The 15366-nt window shown below is 33.5% G+C and overlaps 2 protein-coding genes and 1 non-coding gene across 4 annotated transcripts; 1 reads left to right on the top strand and 2 right to left on the bottom strand.

Annotated features, from left to right (window-relative positions):
- Nucleotides 1-326: 326 nt before the first annotated feature.
- On the bottom strand, nt 327-5686 carry LOC133287818 (probable ADP-ribosylation factor GTPase-activating protein AGD6). The gene is made up of 4 exons (XM_061485503.1): nt 4720-5686; nt 4523-4612; nt 1990-2593; nt 327-766 (listed from the first exon to the last, which is right to left on the bottom strand). The coding sequence occupies exons 1-3, from the start codon at nt 5506-5508 to the stop codon at nt 1991-1993; spliced, it is 1482 nt and encodes a 493-aa protein (XP_061341487.1). The 5' UTR covers nt 5509-5686; the 3' UTR covers nt 327-766; nt 1990.
- A 1323-nt stretch (nt 5687-7009) lies between these two features.
- TRNAC-GCA (transfer RNA cysteine (anticodon GCA)) lies at nt 7010-7081 on the bottom strand. Its single transcript has one exon. It is a non-coding gene; the product is annotated as a tRNA-Cys (tRNA).
- A 2430-nt stretch (nt 7082-9511) lies between these two features.
- On the top strand, nt 9512-13201 carry LOC133287776 (short-chain dehydrogenase TIC 32 B, chloroplastic-like). 2 transcript variants are annotated; one of them, XM_061485442.1, is made up of 8 exons: nt 9512-9700; nt 10873-11104; nt 11217-11296; nt 11522-11675; nt 11794-11872; nt 12574-12640; nt 12737-12804; nt 12940-13201. In XM_061485442.1, exons 1-8 carry the CDS (start codon nt 9580-9582, stop codon nt 13111-13113), a joined length of 975 nt encoding a protein of 324 aa, XP_061341426.1. In that variant the 5' UTR covers nt 9512-9579; the 3' UTR covers nt 13114-13201. The 2 variants fall into 2 exon arrangements, with proteins under 2 accessions (XP_061341426.1, XP_061341425.1); XM_061485441.1 differs by having other exon boundaries at nt 12574-12658; nt 12758-12804.
- Nucleotides 13202-15366: the final 2165 nt, after the last annotated feature.

Raw genomic sequence — 15366 nt, 5'->3', positions numbered from 1 at the left:
AGGTATCTGACAATGCAGCAATTTAGCAAGCATATGTGAAATCCGTGAGTTTAAAAAAAAAAAGTATTATCTATTTTTATGTAGTTCAATGTCATTAGCCAGCAGATCAAATCTTTATCTTGGCCTCTTTATTTTTCCAAAAAGAAAAAGCTATCTGGTGTGTTGGCAGTATTACGCCATTCTTAATGGGACTACGATTTACACTGATGGCACGATATTGAAACTTGCTCCTCATAATAGTGATTTTTTGACACAGGATAATGACAACTTATATGGGAAAATAACAATTCAAGAATATGGACCAAGTACAACAAGAACACGGCAAATTAAGCAGCTGCAAATTCAAAGACAATTATGAAATTTTCATGTCACAATAACGTTCCATCACACTTCCAGGTAGAAGTTATCTTAAATTTGGGCAATTGGCCCTTTCTTTGGACACTAGTACATGTAAAACTTCCTTGCCAACCATACAGAAGTTCCCAAAAAATTACAGAGAAAAAAAAAAATTACATAAGGAAAGGGAGGAGGGGAGAACGATGAAAAATAAAGACTTGCTGACAATAAACTAACCTCAAAAAATCATTCTTCCTGCTCTTGTGGAGGCTGATTTTATCAGGGACCAGCAAACTTATAGTTGAGAGTCTGGTCCCGTCCATCATGTTAAATGACACCCCTGCTTGACCCGCATGCCACTAGTCCGAAAGGTACCATATTTTTGTCACTTACACAAAATTTTGACATGATAATAAAGATAGGATCAAACCTGGTTCAAGAAGAATAACAAGTCACAATATAGTTCAAAGGTGTGTACTCAAAATCAGAGCTAGAACAAAATAGACATTAAATATCAAAATAACAATACATAATAAAACCAAACATAATGATTTCCAATCTGAGAGGACCCAGAAGAATAAATGGGAACAGGGTCAGACTGTCGAAGTTAATGAGCTGGTTGGATGTCTGATTAGTTAGTTACAATTAGAATCTATCAAGGGACTAGGTATTTAGGCACCAGGATTCATGCTTAAATAGCGGGATGAAAGTACGAGGGAGGCATTTAGGAATTTAGATTTGAGAACTAAGCAAAATCTCTCTTGTGAAAGGGGCAACCCTTTGTGAAGAAAAAACCCTTGGAAAGAGAACTCTCTCCTTAGGTTCTTTGATGGTAATTCAATAAACACCATCAAAGTATTCTTCTCCCTTTCCTTTCTCCCTTCTTCTCTCCTCTCTGAAAATTCAGAACCGGTTTCTGGATTCATAACAATTTAGTCCAACAAATTGAATCAAGATTGGGGGAGATGGAATTGCAAGTGGAAGTGTCAGAGGCACTCGGTGAAAATTCTGAACAAGGTGGCCAGCGAACATGGGTCTCAACTCTCACAGATCAAGAAAAGTTTAGAAGGGATTTACGGGATTAAGCAACTGCTCAGAAGGTGGATTCAAAGCATGGAATCATTCTTGAGGATGAAGAGACGAATAGGATCCTCTTACAAGGCATGTCCCATTTCACCATTAAGAATGGCTCGGTTTCTGTTATGTCTCAAGATGACTTCCTTTAGAATTTTTAATGTAACCATTTGTAAGTTGTAGCTAACTAACTAACCACCTACTATTTATTCCTTCTAGAATATACCATCCAAACTTAATTCTCCCTATTAAGAAGTGTCACATGCCTAAAAGTGGTTATGCAGGTTAATATTAAAAAGGAAAATGATTGATGTATGGCCATGTAAGGAGATTGTCCAAAACCGGAGTCTGAGCCATTTAGAAAAGGTTGAAGTGGGATCTAATTGTTTCTTATGGCACAGAAAGAAGATTATCAGTCTGTGTCAAGAATTTGTTCAAGTAAAAGACAGTACTAGGCTAAAAATAATACCAAGTTTAAGCCATTCAAATGAAATGTGAAAATTTTCATTAGTTCTATTCTTTTATCTAAGTTCAGTTTCCCCCTTGAGTCTCCACAGGAGTATTGCATAATTTACAAACCTTAGAGAAATCCTCCTCCTGTCCAGGCAGCATCTGACTTCCCATTATGACCAACAGCTTTATTATCAGAAGCACTCCCGTAGAAATTATCAAATCCATCATCTTTAGCATTATCCCAGCCAGCCCAACTATCACTGTTATGGGGAGCTGATCCTTTAGCTGGTTCTTCCTTCCTTGCATCCTTGTGATCCCAATCATCCCAAGAACTTGGGTTACTAGTATCGAAGTTCCCTGATGACTGAGGAGCTGATCCTTTAGCTGGTTCTTTCTTCCTAGAATCTTGGTGGTCCCAATCATCCCAAGAGCTTGAGTTGTAAGTATTGGTATGTCCACCTGATGAAGGTTGTCCTCCTCTGGTAGAAGAATTCCAGCCTTTATTCTCTTGATTGAATTCCTGATAAAAACCATCTCTATCATTTTCATTTCGTTGCCAGTTACCAGACTTCCAATTTGGGTCATCTCTAGTGAGCTCCTCAACCTTCTGTGAAGCCAATGCCATGACCCCTTTCATCATACCCCACGTCCTTTGTCCAATCTCTGATGTCTTCTGAGTGACAACATTGACAGTTTCATTGACCTTGTGATCATAACCACCATCCTTTACCTGAAACAAAAAAATATAGTTAATCATTCAAAGAATAACTGCCAAGTGCCGGCAACCAAATTGCTGGGAGAAGTATGAGAAGCAATAAAATTCTGGCCTTTTCCACCTTTCTATGAAAGAAAATAAACCATAGAATGAGATTATCAATTCCTTGGATTAAAAAGATATGCCTAAAAGCTCCAAACCTTCATGACTCCATTCCCACATAAAAATAATAATAAATGCAAGTGTAAAAACCCCAGAAAATTAGATTTCGGGAAGCTATAATGCAAAGCAGTTATAGTAAATTTGACACCCAGTCACAAACAAGAATAATCCATATACACTTCTTCAAACAAGTAAATGTTCTACTCGCCTTACATCCAAAATTTCAACACCGTCAGCACTTTCAGTTATCACCACCAACATTCACCCACAAAGTTCAATACCAGATCACCTACGGTACTACACTTATTAGAAGCAGCAGCAGCAGGAGGAGGCATCAGATATTTTTGCCAAAAACCAATTATTGATCAATTTACTCTTAAGGCACGGCTGATGCAGGTTGAAAGAGAAAATTCAACTTTACCTTAGGGCATGACAGTTTTCTTTTTTCAAATTTAAAACTCGGTGCAACAATAAACTGACTCTAAACTGCAAAATATAAATAAATAAATAATTTTAAAGAAAAATATCTTAGAAGTAGGAGTGAGCGAAAGTGGTGGGATTTGCAGTAAATTTGTAATGACGAACTTCTCGTTTTTTAGTTAATAAAAAAAAAAGCAACCTAGTGGCTGGTGCTAAAAAGATCCCGCTATGCACAATGTCCAGGGAAGGGTCAGACCTATTGTGTGTGTTTATAGTAGGCGGTCTTATTTTGCATATGCAGGAGACTTATTACATGTTACGAACTTGTGGCCTCTGGATCACATGGAAAGGTTTTATTTTCAACATGTGGTACTTGATGGAGGGTGAAAAATGAAAACACATGTGCATCTCATTTTCAACCATTCATTATTTTTGCCGGATCAAGCAAGTTTAAAATTATTTGAATCTGAAATGTGCAACCATCCCATTTTCATCTGCATGAAGCAGGCCCACAGGTGACATCTACTTAAATATAAGTAAAAGTGGTTCCATAAAGCATGAAGGGTCACAACAACAATATCATGTCATGCTACAATGGCTGAGGTTAATATCATTTTCCCCGAGTCACTTCAAATTAAATATAAGAATAAATATGAAATTTAAAAAAGATATCTTCATTCAGAAGTATGCTATAGGTCTTTTTGCAAGGTAGTGAAGGGACACAATTTAATTTCCATATTTGAAATATACTTGACTTAAAGATATGATATCTTATAACATGTTAGAAATATGTTCCTGAACAAGAAGACAGGACTTTTTTACCCATAATAAGTAGCATAGATATAGAATTCAATTACCAATTTATTAGATTGGCAAATGACTTGCAAAAAAAATTCGATGTGAAAGAGTTTGGAAATTGTTTTATGCTCTCATTTAAATCTCAGTAAGTTGGTAATCAGTATACACTCCGTTCCTTATTGTTCCAGATCCTCAGAAAAGAGACAAAATTCAAGGGAGACAGAGAAATAATGTATCAATATTTATTCTCGCTCACAAACCTCACACGCCAAGATAGCATTTTCATTTCCAAAAAAAATAATATGCATTTGTGTTAGGGCGTGCGCGCATGTGTGTAGAAAAACATTCAATCTGTCTCATCTTATTCATTTATTTTACTTTTCTTTAGTTGACTAATAGAAAAATTACTGTCCTTGTATAAGATAAACTAAGTTAAAATATAATAGAAGCTATGCATCCAAGTGGAATTCAATTCAAATCAAAGAGGACCTAAAAGAAACACACGAAATCTGTATTATTAACCAGCTAAACAATCAAGGCGTGAACATAATTTATGCAAATTACCTTAGCAGAGATCTCTTTTGTGCCTGCCTGAACAACATTAGCAGCAGACTGAGCAGCAGAGGCAGCAACCAAAGATAATTTACCGATTCCCTGAACAGACATGAAAAATATATATATATATATATATATACACGACATAGAACAGGTCTCAACGATAAATCATTTCCAAGTCAAAAAAAAAAGCTTCAATATGTGACCTGAGAAACGACAGAGAGATAATCGTTTTGAGGATTACTCCTCTGAGCAGGGGCAGGGCTAGATCCGAACCCAACATACTTGCCACCCTGCGACGGCGGAAGCCCCTCGGGTCGCGATTCATTTTGCGCCATCTTCTGAGCGAAGAAACTCTCCTTGCCAGCAGCAGAGGCCTCCAATTGCGACCGCGTGTATATATCCTCCGTCGACTTCGACCTCGCCGGGGCGCTTCCGCCACCACCGAACCCCCTAACATCACCGGTCGACTGGTTGCGCCGGATATCGTTGCTGCGAGATCCAAAACCATCATCGTTATCCCAATTATCCCACCCTCCATTATTATTCGCGTTGCTTCCAGCAGCCAACGGCGGCTTTCCCCCCTTTCCGGCGGCGGCCGAGCGAACATTCTCCTTGACGACAGGGGGATCCCGCCAGGGTTGACCGTCGGCGATGGCCTGAATGCGATCGCGGTAGATGGAGGCTGCGTTGGTGTTGTACTTGGTGACGATGTCAGTTTCCTTGGTGATACCATACTGAGCGAGGAAGGCGTTGAGTTTGTCGTTGCCACCAGCTTCCATCTTCTTGATCTGGATTTCGGACCATGCATCCATGGTTACGGATCGAACGAAGGAGATGTGAACGCCGAGGCCGCGGTGCTTGCCGGAGCACTCTAAGCACATGAAGACTCCGTATGAAACTGAGGCCCATTGAGGGTTCTTCTGGGAACAATCGACGCAAATCTTGTTCGCCGGTTGTGATTGAAGGTCCCGGAGCCGCCGCGATGCCGCCATCCGATCCGATCTGATCTGATCTTAATGCGATTATATGTGCTTTCAAACCGAACAGCGAAATGGGAATGAGAGAGAGAGAGAAACACGAAACGAAAAATGAGAGAAAGGGAAAAAAAATTTGGATAAAATGAGAGAAAAGGAAGAATGAATTGAGACAGTGGTTGGGGTTAGAAAGGTGAATCACACCGACACCTGCAAATTGGGGTTATTGGATGCTGACTCTTCATGCCCCTATAGGCTATAATTAATCTTACTAATTGAATCAGGGATTGTTTGCTTTTTCCTTTATTATTATTTTTAATTAAAAATTAGATTTTTAACGTATTTAGCTTAATTTTTTAAAACAATTTAAAGAGCATGATAAAAAAATTAAAATTATATAAACTTTTGTGTCTTTAAGTGCTTGCTTAATAGCTGTCTTATGGGGGAGAGAGAGCGCGCCATATGCTTCCATATTGTCGTTTTGTTACGTGAACTAATTATGGATTTTTCCATTAGGACGTGTAATACCGTTTTACTTGAGTAAATGGTTTGTTGATATCTATCTTTTAAAATATAAATAAGTTGGGCTATTGGTAAATTATTTAAATTTAATTTTATAAATGTTTTGTTAAGCTTTGAAAAGACATTTAATATGATACTGTTGCCATCTTCAATCTCCGAGCGAAGGTTAACTAGAAAGGGGTTCCAAATCCTACATTTACAAATATAAATACTTTTAAATACTCAAGTTTGAATACTTGTTCAGTATTTTGAGATATTATTAAACTACATTAAATACAAGAACGAGATGTGTCTATACATTTTTGAGATAAGAAATTTAGTTTTACTTGACCCAAAATTCGTCACAATTTTTCAAAACATATTAAAAAGGGCATTTATTTTTAAGTCTTGTTTGATGCGATTGATATATATGTTTAATTTTAGTATACTGTCAGCACAATTTTTTTCTACACAATCACTCAACCTTACTTTACCACTTAAGTAAAAGATGTTAATCTTTGAAGTAATTGTTATAGGAAAATATGTCTATCATGTTGTATGAATAATTATATCTTATGGACACATAAAAAAATGGATAGGTCTTACTTTTTTTTTTTTTTTCTCAAAACATATTTCTCATTGTTATATATACGTGTCAGTTTGTTTCTCTGAATTTGTTTATGCATGCCGTTTTTCATAACACCAGCCACCAGGGTCTGAAGCCCATACCAATAAGTTGGTATATGGGCCAGATTCCAAAACGAGACAAGCAATGGCCAGAACGTATCTCAACCTGCACGAGTAAGTTCAAAGGAAATTGATGGAAGGGTTCATCTGAAGCCCATGATAATGAGGTTATGGGCCATTTGTGGGAACTCTTCTTTTCATGTTATGGGTTGACCATTTGTTACCTTTTGTAGCATCAATTCAGTCAGGCTCAGATTGATGACAAATGACAATACTATACTTTCGTGAAACTAGGCATATAGAAAAAGAGTTTCACAAAATATAAAACAAAAGGGCCCAACCGGGTTCGAACCGGTGACCTCTTGATCTGCAGTCAAATGCTCTACCACTGAGCTATGGACCCGAAGTTCAAACGCAATGTGAAAATAAAATATATAATTGACTCTATCCTAACAACCATTCGTCTATCTTTCCAACTGACTTGAAACTAGACAATAACAGCCTTTCTCACATTGTGAAAGTCTTTCATACAGAAATTTAAAAGAGCATGTGAAAATGGTTTTAAATATTTAATGTTTATATTTCATATGTGGACTAAGGATACCTATTTTTTTTTTTTCGTCTTTCACTTTTGACGTGTGATCAGTTCATTAATTAATTTAAAATTTAAAAGTAATCACAGTATTTCAGTCAATAACTATCGTAGAAAAATATCATAATCAATGTGTGTGTCATTTCCAGGTGAGAAAGTCATTTATTTTGACTGACTTTTTAAATTATGATCCTCACTTCTTTCGTCTTCCTTGATTTCATTGGCTTGTCTTCACATACTTGATTTAATCGATACAACAGTCTATTTACTTTTGAAAAAGATTTTAAAGTTTTTATCATCACATTAATACTTCATAAACCTAAAACATTTCCCTATTTATTTTTATAAAAACCTAAAGTAATAATACAAATTATGAATAAAAAAATTTTAAATTAAGCAATCAAGGGAATATTCATTGTTCATTTAATTAAATACATTGTAATTTATTTCTTTGGGTATTTGATGATTGTAATTTTGATTCACTAAAACTTAGGGGGTTACTAAGAATAAGAATATGATAGAAAAATGAGATTTTTAGGAATGTGACTAAAAAATTATTTGATAGACCAAAATTTTATCAAAAATATTGGGTGAAATTTGCTGAGTTTATGTTTGTTTGATTGATTATAAAGTATTATTGAAAATTTGGTGTGATATTACAAATATACCCTCACTTTGAAATTTTCTTTTTGTCAAAAAGGGCTAAATCACTTTATTGAAAACAGGGCTATTTTGTCAAAAATTTCACACCATTTTTTCTAATTTCTCAGCAATCCAACAATACCATCGTATGGGTGGTATTCTTAACATTAACTTTCATCCTTCATTTACTAACAAAATGGATTACCAACTAAATCACTTTATTGAGTAAATTTTTTTAAAAGTAATATCAAACATGATATTCTTAAAAACTCGCCTTCACTTTTTTGAGTATCTAAAAAAAATCCTACCAAACATTCCTTAAGGTTATTTATTCACTTTAAAATTAATTTTTTTAATTTTTTTTAAACTGCAAATACATCCCTAACGCACAACTTAGTTAATAGAAATATTTGCTTGCAACTTCTTTCCAAGAAGTGAAATTAGGTCAAAGTTACAGTGCTAAAGTTTAAGGGACCCGGGTTACCCACTACAGTGGTCCATTTACCTTCCCTTAAAGGGCAACCAAAACCAACTCTCCTTGAGTTCAGTTCATTGTGTGGCCTAAAGCCATAAAAGATTCAATTGGTTTGATTTGATGCATGATGTGGTGGCAGCGTTAGTGCGTACCCCATAAAAGCCTTCTGCTTTAGAAAAGAGTAATTCTTTTATTTATTTTTTTCCCTTCAACTTTCCCTTCTTGCTCCCTGATTTCAAAATCTCATTGAACCAGAGTCTGGGTAATATTAATTGATTTTCTTCAATTATTTATTTTCAAAAAATAGAGAAAACTTAAAAACAAAAAAAAAAACCCTTAACTTTCTTCGTAATCATTTACTTTTTTCTAAAAATTTTAATTAATTTTTTGACTTAATTTTTTTATCACTTATCATCCTAAATAATAATAAAAACTTTAAGGATAAGTGGTAAAAGAATTTAAGTAAAAATATAAATAATTCAAAAAAAATGTGAGTTGATAAATAATAATTGAGGAAACTCATAATAATTTTTTTTTTTTTGAAGTTTTCCCATAAAAAAAATAGAAAAACATTTTCTAATATTGCGTGAATTTTCATGCTGTGGGGCTCAAATTTAATAAATATGAGGCTCACTACTAGTCAACATGACAACTCAATTCTTAGGAACATGAAAAAATCAAATTAAAAAAAATAAATAACCAAAAATAGCTTAATTTAGGTACACCGTGAATGGAGGAAAAATGAGTTCACGTGGGTTCCCATAACTTTATATGGCCCAGTGATTAACCATCAATGAAGAAGAGTTGTGTAGGTAAAATTTATGCTATAGACGTTGAATATGTTAACAGCAATTCACCGGTGAGGATTAAATTTACCATATATAGTACCAATAATAAAGAGAATTTACAACCTGGCAACTACTGCAACCTCCCGAACGTCGTAAAATTTAATGATCTTCTTCCCTTATCTCAACTTCATTGGCCCCATAGAACCTACTACTTTATACCCTTCTTCTTCTACCCCTGTCCCCACATTCATAATCTTTATTATTATTTTCTATTTTTTGCTCTCCATATAAATAGATATATGAACAGTGACTACTTTGTGCCACAACTCAGAAAGGAAAGCTTTGAGGTTTCTATTTTATATACAGTGCGCTTACTAGATTTTAGTGCTAGGAGAGGTTAGACAATGGTGGGTGTTATTTCGTTGGTAACAGGGAAGCCTGGTCGAAGTGGTTTTGGATCAGCTTCAACTGCAGAGCAAGTTACTGAAGGAATTGATGCCAGCAACCTCACTGCAATTGTCACAGGTTAGTTTTTGCAATTTGAATATCCCTTTAGGTCAGTTTCATATGATGAGTACTGTATCAGAATCGTGATATTCATGATGTTCCTTACAGCTTATGTTATTAATATGTTACGATACTACTTAAGGCCACATTTATTATTATACGGGTGACTAATATGAATTTTATATTGACTTTAAGCTCTTCTTTCAGGTTAGGTTTTTTTCCGTAACATTATCTCTCCCTAAAAATTACTCTTGTTCTCAAAAGTAAGATCAACCTATTGAATATTATCTCCCTCTAAAAATTACTCTTGATCTTAAGAATAAGATCAATTGATTGAACCATTTTTAATATTTATGTTCGCCTCTCCATTCATGTTGATTGGAAAATATTCTCTAGCCATTATTTTTTATTTTCTCTTTTCAAAGAGAAAGAAAAAATGTGGTTGGTATTAAAACATCTAGCCGATTAGATTAAAACATCTAGCCGATTAGAGAGTTTGGTAAACATCTCCTTTAATTAAATGGGTAGTACCCAAACTGCGTCTTCTATTTTTTAACTACCCACTACAACTAAACATATTAAACTAAAACAAACTACCGACGTAGCGGCACTTATAACTACCTATAATTTATCCACTAACTCAAAATAAACTAACAATTTAGGAGATAATAAAATAATTAGATTAATAAACCCGTAACATAATATGACTCACATAATAAAAAAATGGGGAAAAAAAGAATAATATTGTAGAAAAATTGTTAGGTTATCTTGTAGAGAGAGGGATTGTGGGACCCACACTTATTTTCAAAAAAATAAAAAAATAAAACAAGTGAGGGTCCCACGATCTCTATCTCTACGACATAACCTAATAACTTTTCTACAACATTTTACTTTTATTTTCCTAAAAAAATTTAATTGATTCTACTACACTCATGTTTTTCTTTTAGTTTTATTACACTATTTTTATAGTTAGATATATAATTAAACTACTTTTATAAGCCCAGTGACAGTAATAATAGAGCACAATCTCATGTGAAACTTATAGGTCCAAACACAAATGCAGGGGTAGTCAGAAAAAGAGTTTGAGCATGATCTTTATTATATCTTCCAATTCTGCGTGATTACAAAGTTTTCTCAGCCCTTGTTTGTTCTTAATTCTGTTCTAGTAAACACCCTAAAAAATATTGCAGGAGGAGCAAGTGGTATAGGTTTGGAGACAGCACGAGTCTTGGCCCTTCGAAAGGCACATGTCATCATTGCTGCACGAAACATGGTGTCAGCAAAGAAAGCTAAGGAACAAATACTACAAGAGAACGAGTCTGCCAAAGTGGACATAATGAAGCTCGACCTATGCTCAGTGAAATCTGTCAGATCATTTGTGGACAACTTCATTGCTCTTGATCTTCCTCTCAACATCTTAATGTTGTTGCTTTTTTTTAATCCATCTTCTATCTCATTCTCAATTTTAGGTTCATTACATGTGAATTAGTCATTCCAAATTTGGATTAATTGAAGCATTGGCTTTACATGTCAGAAACAATGCTGGTGTCATGTTCTGCCCCTTCAAGCTCTCAGAGGATGGGATTGAATTGCAGTTTGCAACAAACCATCTTGGTAATATCTCAGCAATCGTGCATAACATTTAGTCTAATTGGTAGAAATATTGTGAGAGAGTCCTCTCGGTAAGGTTGTTTCTTGTGACCACCGATTCGAATTGAGAAACAGTCTCTTTGCAAAATGCAAGGATAAGACTGCGTATAATCCCTCACAAGTCTGGGGTTTGCCTTTTTTTTAATAGTAGTGTTGTATTGTCTCCGCTTATTCCTTTAACTTTCTCAGGCCATTTCCTCTTGACGAACCTTCTTCTTGACAAAATGAAACGAACTGCAAAAGCTACTGGAATAGAGGGCAGGATCATAAATCTGTCATCAATTGCCCATAACTTCACTTATAGAAAGGGAATTAGATTTGATAAGATCAATGACCAAACTGGGTATTTTCACTTTGACTCCAATTGCTTCAGACCTGAATTTACTGCTTCATGGTTGAGATTCTGATGAGTAGTGCTTAATTTTTTTTTTTTTTTTTTCTGTATTGCTATAACTTTTCAGTTATTTTAACAAGAAGGCATATGGACAGTCCAAGTTAGCCAACATTTTACATGCAAATGAGCTTTCTCGTCGCTTGCAGGTGATCCAACTAGTGCTTCACTGTTGTAAACATGAAATAAATTATAATCTAGATTATAATATAAATAAATAAATGAGATTATCACCACAATTTGTTCTAGTGTCTTATTTTTGTTATTATCCCTACTGTTGCCTCTTAATATGTAATTCACTGAGTTTCTAGCAACAATTTCTTTTATTGATCATGTTAAGAGAAATTACCTAGGTACTTTCTTGATGATACTATAGAAGTTGAGAATTATGATGCACTGACACTTCAAAAATCCTGACGTGTCATGTCCGACACTTCCCGACACTCTCCGACGCATTGTAGAGACTCAAAAAAGGGTTCAAAGTTTGCATTACGTTGTATTTTTAGTTCCAACTATTAGATTCGTTGGATTACGGTTACTGTTTTATTGAGTATAATATAAATATTTGTGATATCTTATATTTCTTTGAAAAATTGATGGGTATTATAAGATTAGTTTCATTTTTTTGTAAATTATTGAATATTAAACATAATATACACTACATAAATTAAAAATATTATTTAATATTAAAACGTGTCCTAGCGTGTCAAAATCTAACATTTTTTAAAATTAACGTGTCGGAGTGTCGTGTCATATCCCGTGTCGGTGTCGGTGCAACATAGCATATCCTACTTGACTAGTCATTGAGCATGTATTAACTTATTTTTTGGTTTCTGACATTTGTGTACAGGAAGAAGGTGTGAACATCACAGCCAACTCAGTCCACCCAGGAGTGATAATGACTCCTCTAATGAGACATTCTTCTTACCTTATGCGTATGTTAATTCTCCTTAAACACACAAACAAAATACTTAAGCAGTTCCCTTTTTTCTGTTAGTTATTTCTTGTCTAACACCATGATGTGATTCATGCAGACTTGCTGAAGATCTTCACCTTTTACATATGGAAGAACATCCCACAGGTATTTTATTTCACTTGGTCCTTTTAGAATTCCAATACAAGTCCAAAATGTTACATTTGATTTGATAGTACTAAAAAATTAAAATATATGTAGTGACTAATGAACGTTTTCTTTTTGGGGTTTAATACCTCACAGGGAGCAGCCACGACATGCTATGTTGCTCTCCACCCAAACGTGGAAGGTGTAACTGGGAAGTACTTTGTGGATTGCAATGAATTTAAACCAAGTGCATTTGCCTCTAACAAACAGTTAGGAAAGAAACTCTGGGATTTCAGCAACAACTTGATCAATTCAATTTCAAAAGCTTGAATGCACATGCTGCTTGGTTTTTTCCCTTTAAGGACAGAAGCCTCGTTATGGTCTCGAGTTTATCAAAACTCGTTATGCAATAAGAAGCCCATTACAGTTCTAGTTATATGCAGTAATAATTTCTCGTTCTATGAACATGTTTCCGAGCATTTCACTCGTAATTATGCTTGCCTTCGTTTTACGCGTGAGTGGCTTACATAGTTTAACATTAGTGCGAGATACGGGATGATGTGAAATAATAGGAAAAAATGTTTGTCATTCTAAATGACAAAAAGTTATGTCATTTTAAGAGAGATATAGACACAGAAAATTTGAATTTTAAATTAAAAAAATCACTCACTTTCTCTCTTCCATGATTTTCGTTTTTATGTGTTTATCTCTCTCTTAAAATGACATAACTTATGTCATTTAAAATTACAAACACCAAACTCAAAATAATAATGAATAAAAGTATACAAATAAAATAAGGGTTCCTTTTTTCTGCATCAGTTGCTGCAGATAAGTTATCTGTAGTAAGCGCAATACGACATCGTTTTAGGACGGAAATCATGATGTTTTTGTAATTTTAATTTATTTCAGGGTTTTATAGTCTTTATAATTAATTTTTTTAATATTTCAATCTCAAAACAACATCGTTTTAAGAATAAATGCAGATAACTTATCTGCAGTAACCGCAGTAAAAATGTTTTTCTGATAAAATAATATGATAATAATTTTAAATATTTTGTATCATTATAAAAGGTTTGTCCAATTTCAAAATTATGTGGTTGTACATAATAATTGAGAAGAAATGTCAATGAATTTTTATCTGTAAATAGTATCATCATTGGGTCAATAAGCCTTGTGTGATAGGTAAAATTGAAGAGAGAATATATGGGTCTCTATTCTGATTTTTGTGTTTTTAAAACTGTTTTGTAAAATAGTTATGGAAATAGTTGTTTTCTATATTTTTTAATTTTTGAAAGTTAAAAACCAAAACAGAAAACAAAAACAACTCAGATATATTTTCTAAATTTTATTCTAAAAACAAAAAATACAGTTATAGTTTTCAAAATATTTTTTACAAAACAGGCCTTACCAAACGAGTTTTTTAGTTTTTTTTGTTCTGAAAACTAAAAAACTGTGTCTAAAAACAAAAATCAAAGAGACCCTATACTTTCCTCTAAAATGGCATTGTTCTGTAATCATTACAAAATTAATATTTTTGTAATTACTAATATATATAACACAAACAACAAAATAACAAAGCATAATGTTGATTTTTATTTGGCGTAAAATCAAATCAATAATGACTTAAATTTCAGTTGGATTTTCGATTTAATCATAACAAATATATAAATACTGATTATATTTTATATAATACTAAATATATAATGCAATTTAGATGTGGATTTATGAGCTGTTTGTTTGTTCTTTTTGTAGAATTTTTTTAATCAAATATATGTTTATTAATTCAAGAAATTTAAAAAATTCAAAAAAGTTATTTTAGTTTTCTTCTACAAATTTGAAAAAGTGGCTTAAAGAAAAATTAAACAAAAAATGCACTTTTTTTAAAGATAATCCAAGCATATGACTTTAAGATCTATATGCTTTTCTTAAGTTTAAGAAATATTATATTTTGAAATAAGAAACACGGTACAATCCAACCATTATTTTATTAAATTTGCTGAGAACTATTTATTTGTTAAGTATATAAAAGCTGTTAATATAAAAAAAAAGGTCAGATTATATGATATATTTTTTCATTTTCTTAATCTTGAATAGTAAATAATTTAATTTAAACGTAAGTTAGGTGATTAAATTAATAATTTTGATGATAAAGTTCTATTAAAGTAGTGAGAATTTTAAGAAAAAACCTTATTAGTAACTGACACGTATTATTGCCATTACCTGACATGATAAGTAGTGAAAATTGAAAGAGTAAAGTTTATTTATAAACAATCGACATGTGACGTTGCTACCAGCGAATGTAACTTGTTTTATTCAATAATATTTAAGATTCCGATGCTATCTTATGGACTTTGAATTTTCCCGTAATCAATCAAACACTCAAGAAACGAACCCAAAAGACCAGCATAGCCCAAAGAGGAAAGAACGAACAAATAAAAGACAGTAATTTCAGCATGGTAGCTGACACTTTTTTTAAGTAATTCTGAAATTTATAATATCAATATCGTTGTGTAAATTTACAAAGGCCAATGACCCCATGTTAGTAGAATCAATGAGTTTAGCACAAATTCTTTGCTTTAATTT

The sequence above is a fragment of the Gastrolobium bilobum genome, unplaced genomic scaffold, assembly GCF_033153095.1.
Source record: "Gastrolobium bilobum isolate Gb01-03AN ecotype WA unplaced genomic scaffold, APGP_CSIRO_Gbil_v1 utg7986, whole genome shotgun sequence".
Lineage (NCBI taxonomy): Eukaryota > Viridiplantae > Streptophyta > Magnoliopsida > Fabales > Fabaceae > Gastrolobium > Gastrolobium bilobum.
The sequence above is the reverse complement of the archived record's forward strand: the minus strand, read 5'-3'. Positions and strand labels throughout refer to the sequence as shown.

What these genes read in the sequence shown, in the direction of transcription:
- LOC133287818 (XM_061485503.1), bottom strand. Translation starts at nt 5,508, where the DNA reads ATGGCGGCATCGCGGCGGCTCCGGGACCTTCAATCACAACCGGCGAAC. An exon ending in ATCTCTCTGTCGTTTCTCAG is followed by an intron (nt 4,613 to 4,719) that starts GTCACATATTGA and finishes ATGTCTGTTCAG; the next exon opens with GGAATCGGTAAATTATCTTT. An exon ending in CAAAAGAGATCTCTGCTAAG is followed by an intron (nt 2,594 to 4,522) that starts GTAATTTGCATA and finishes TTTTTGTTTCAG; the next exon opens with GTAAAGGATGGTGGTTATGA.
- LOC133287776 (XM_061485442.1), top strand. Translation starts at nt 9,580, where the DNA reads ATGGTGGGTGTTATTTCGTTGGTAACAGGGAAGCCTGGTCGAAGTGGT. An exon ending in CTTCCTCTCAACATCTTAAT is followed by an intron (nt 11,105 to 11,216) that starts GTTGTTGCTTTT and finishes TTTACATGTCAG; the next exon opens with AAACAATGCTGGTGTCATGT. An exon ending in GTTTGCAACAAACCATCTTG is followed by an intron (nt 11,297 to 11,521) that starts GTAATATCTCAG and finishes TAACTTTCTCAG; the next exon opens with GCCATTTCCTCTTGACGAAC.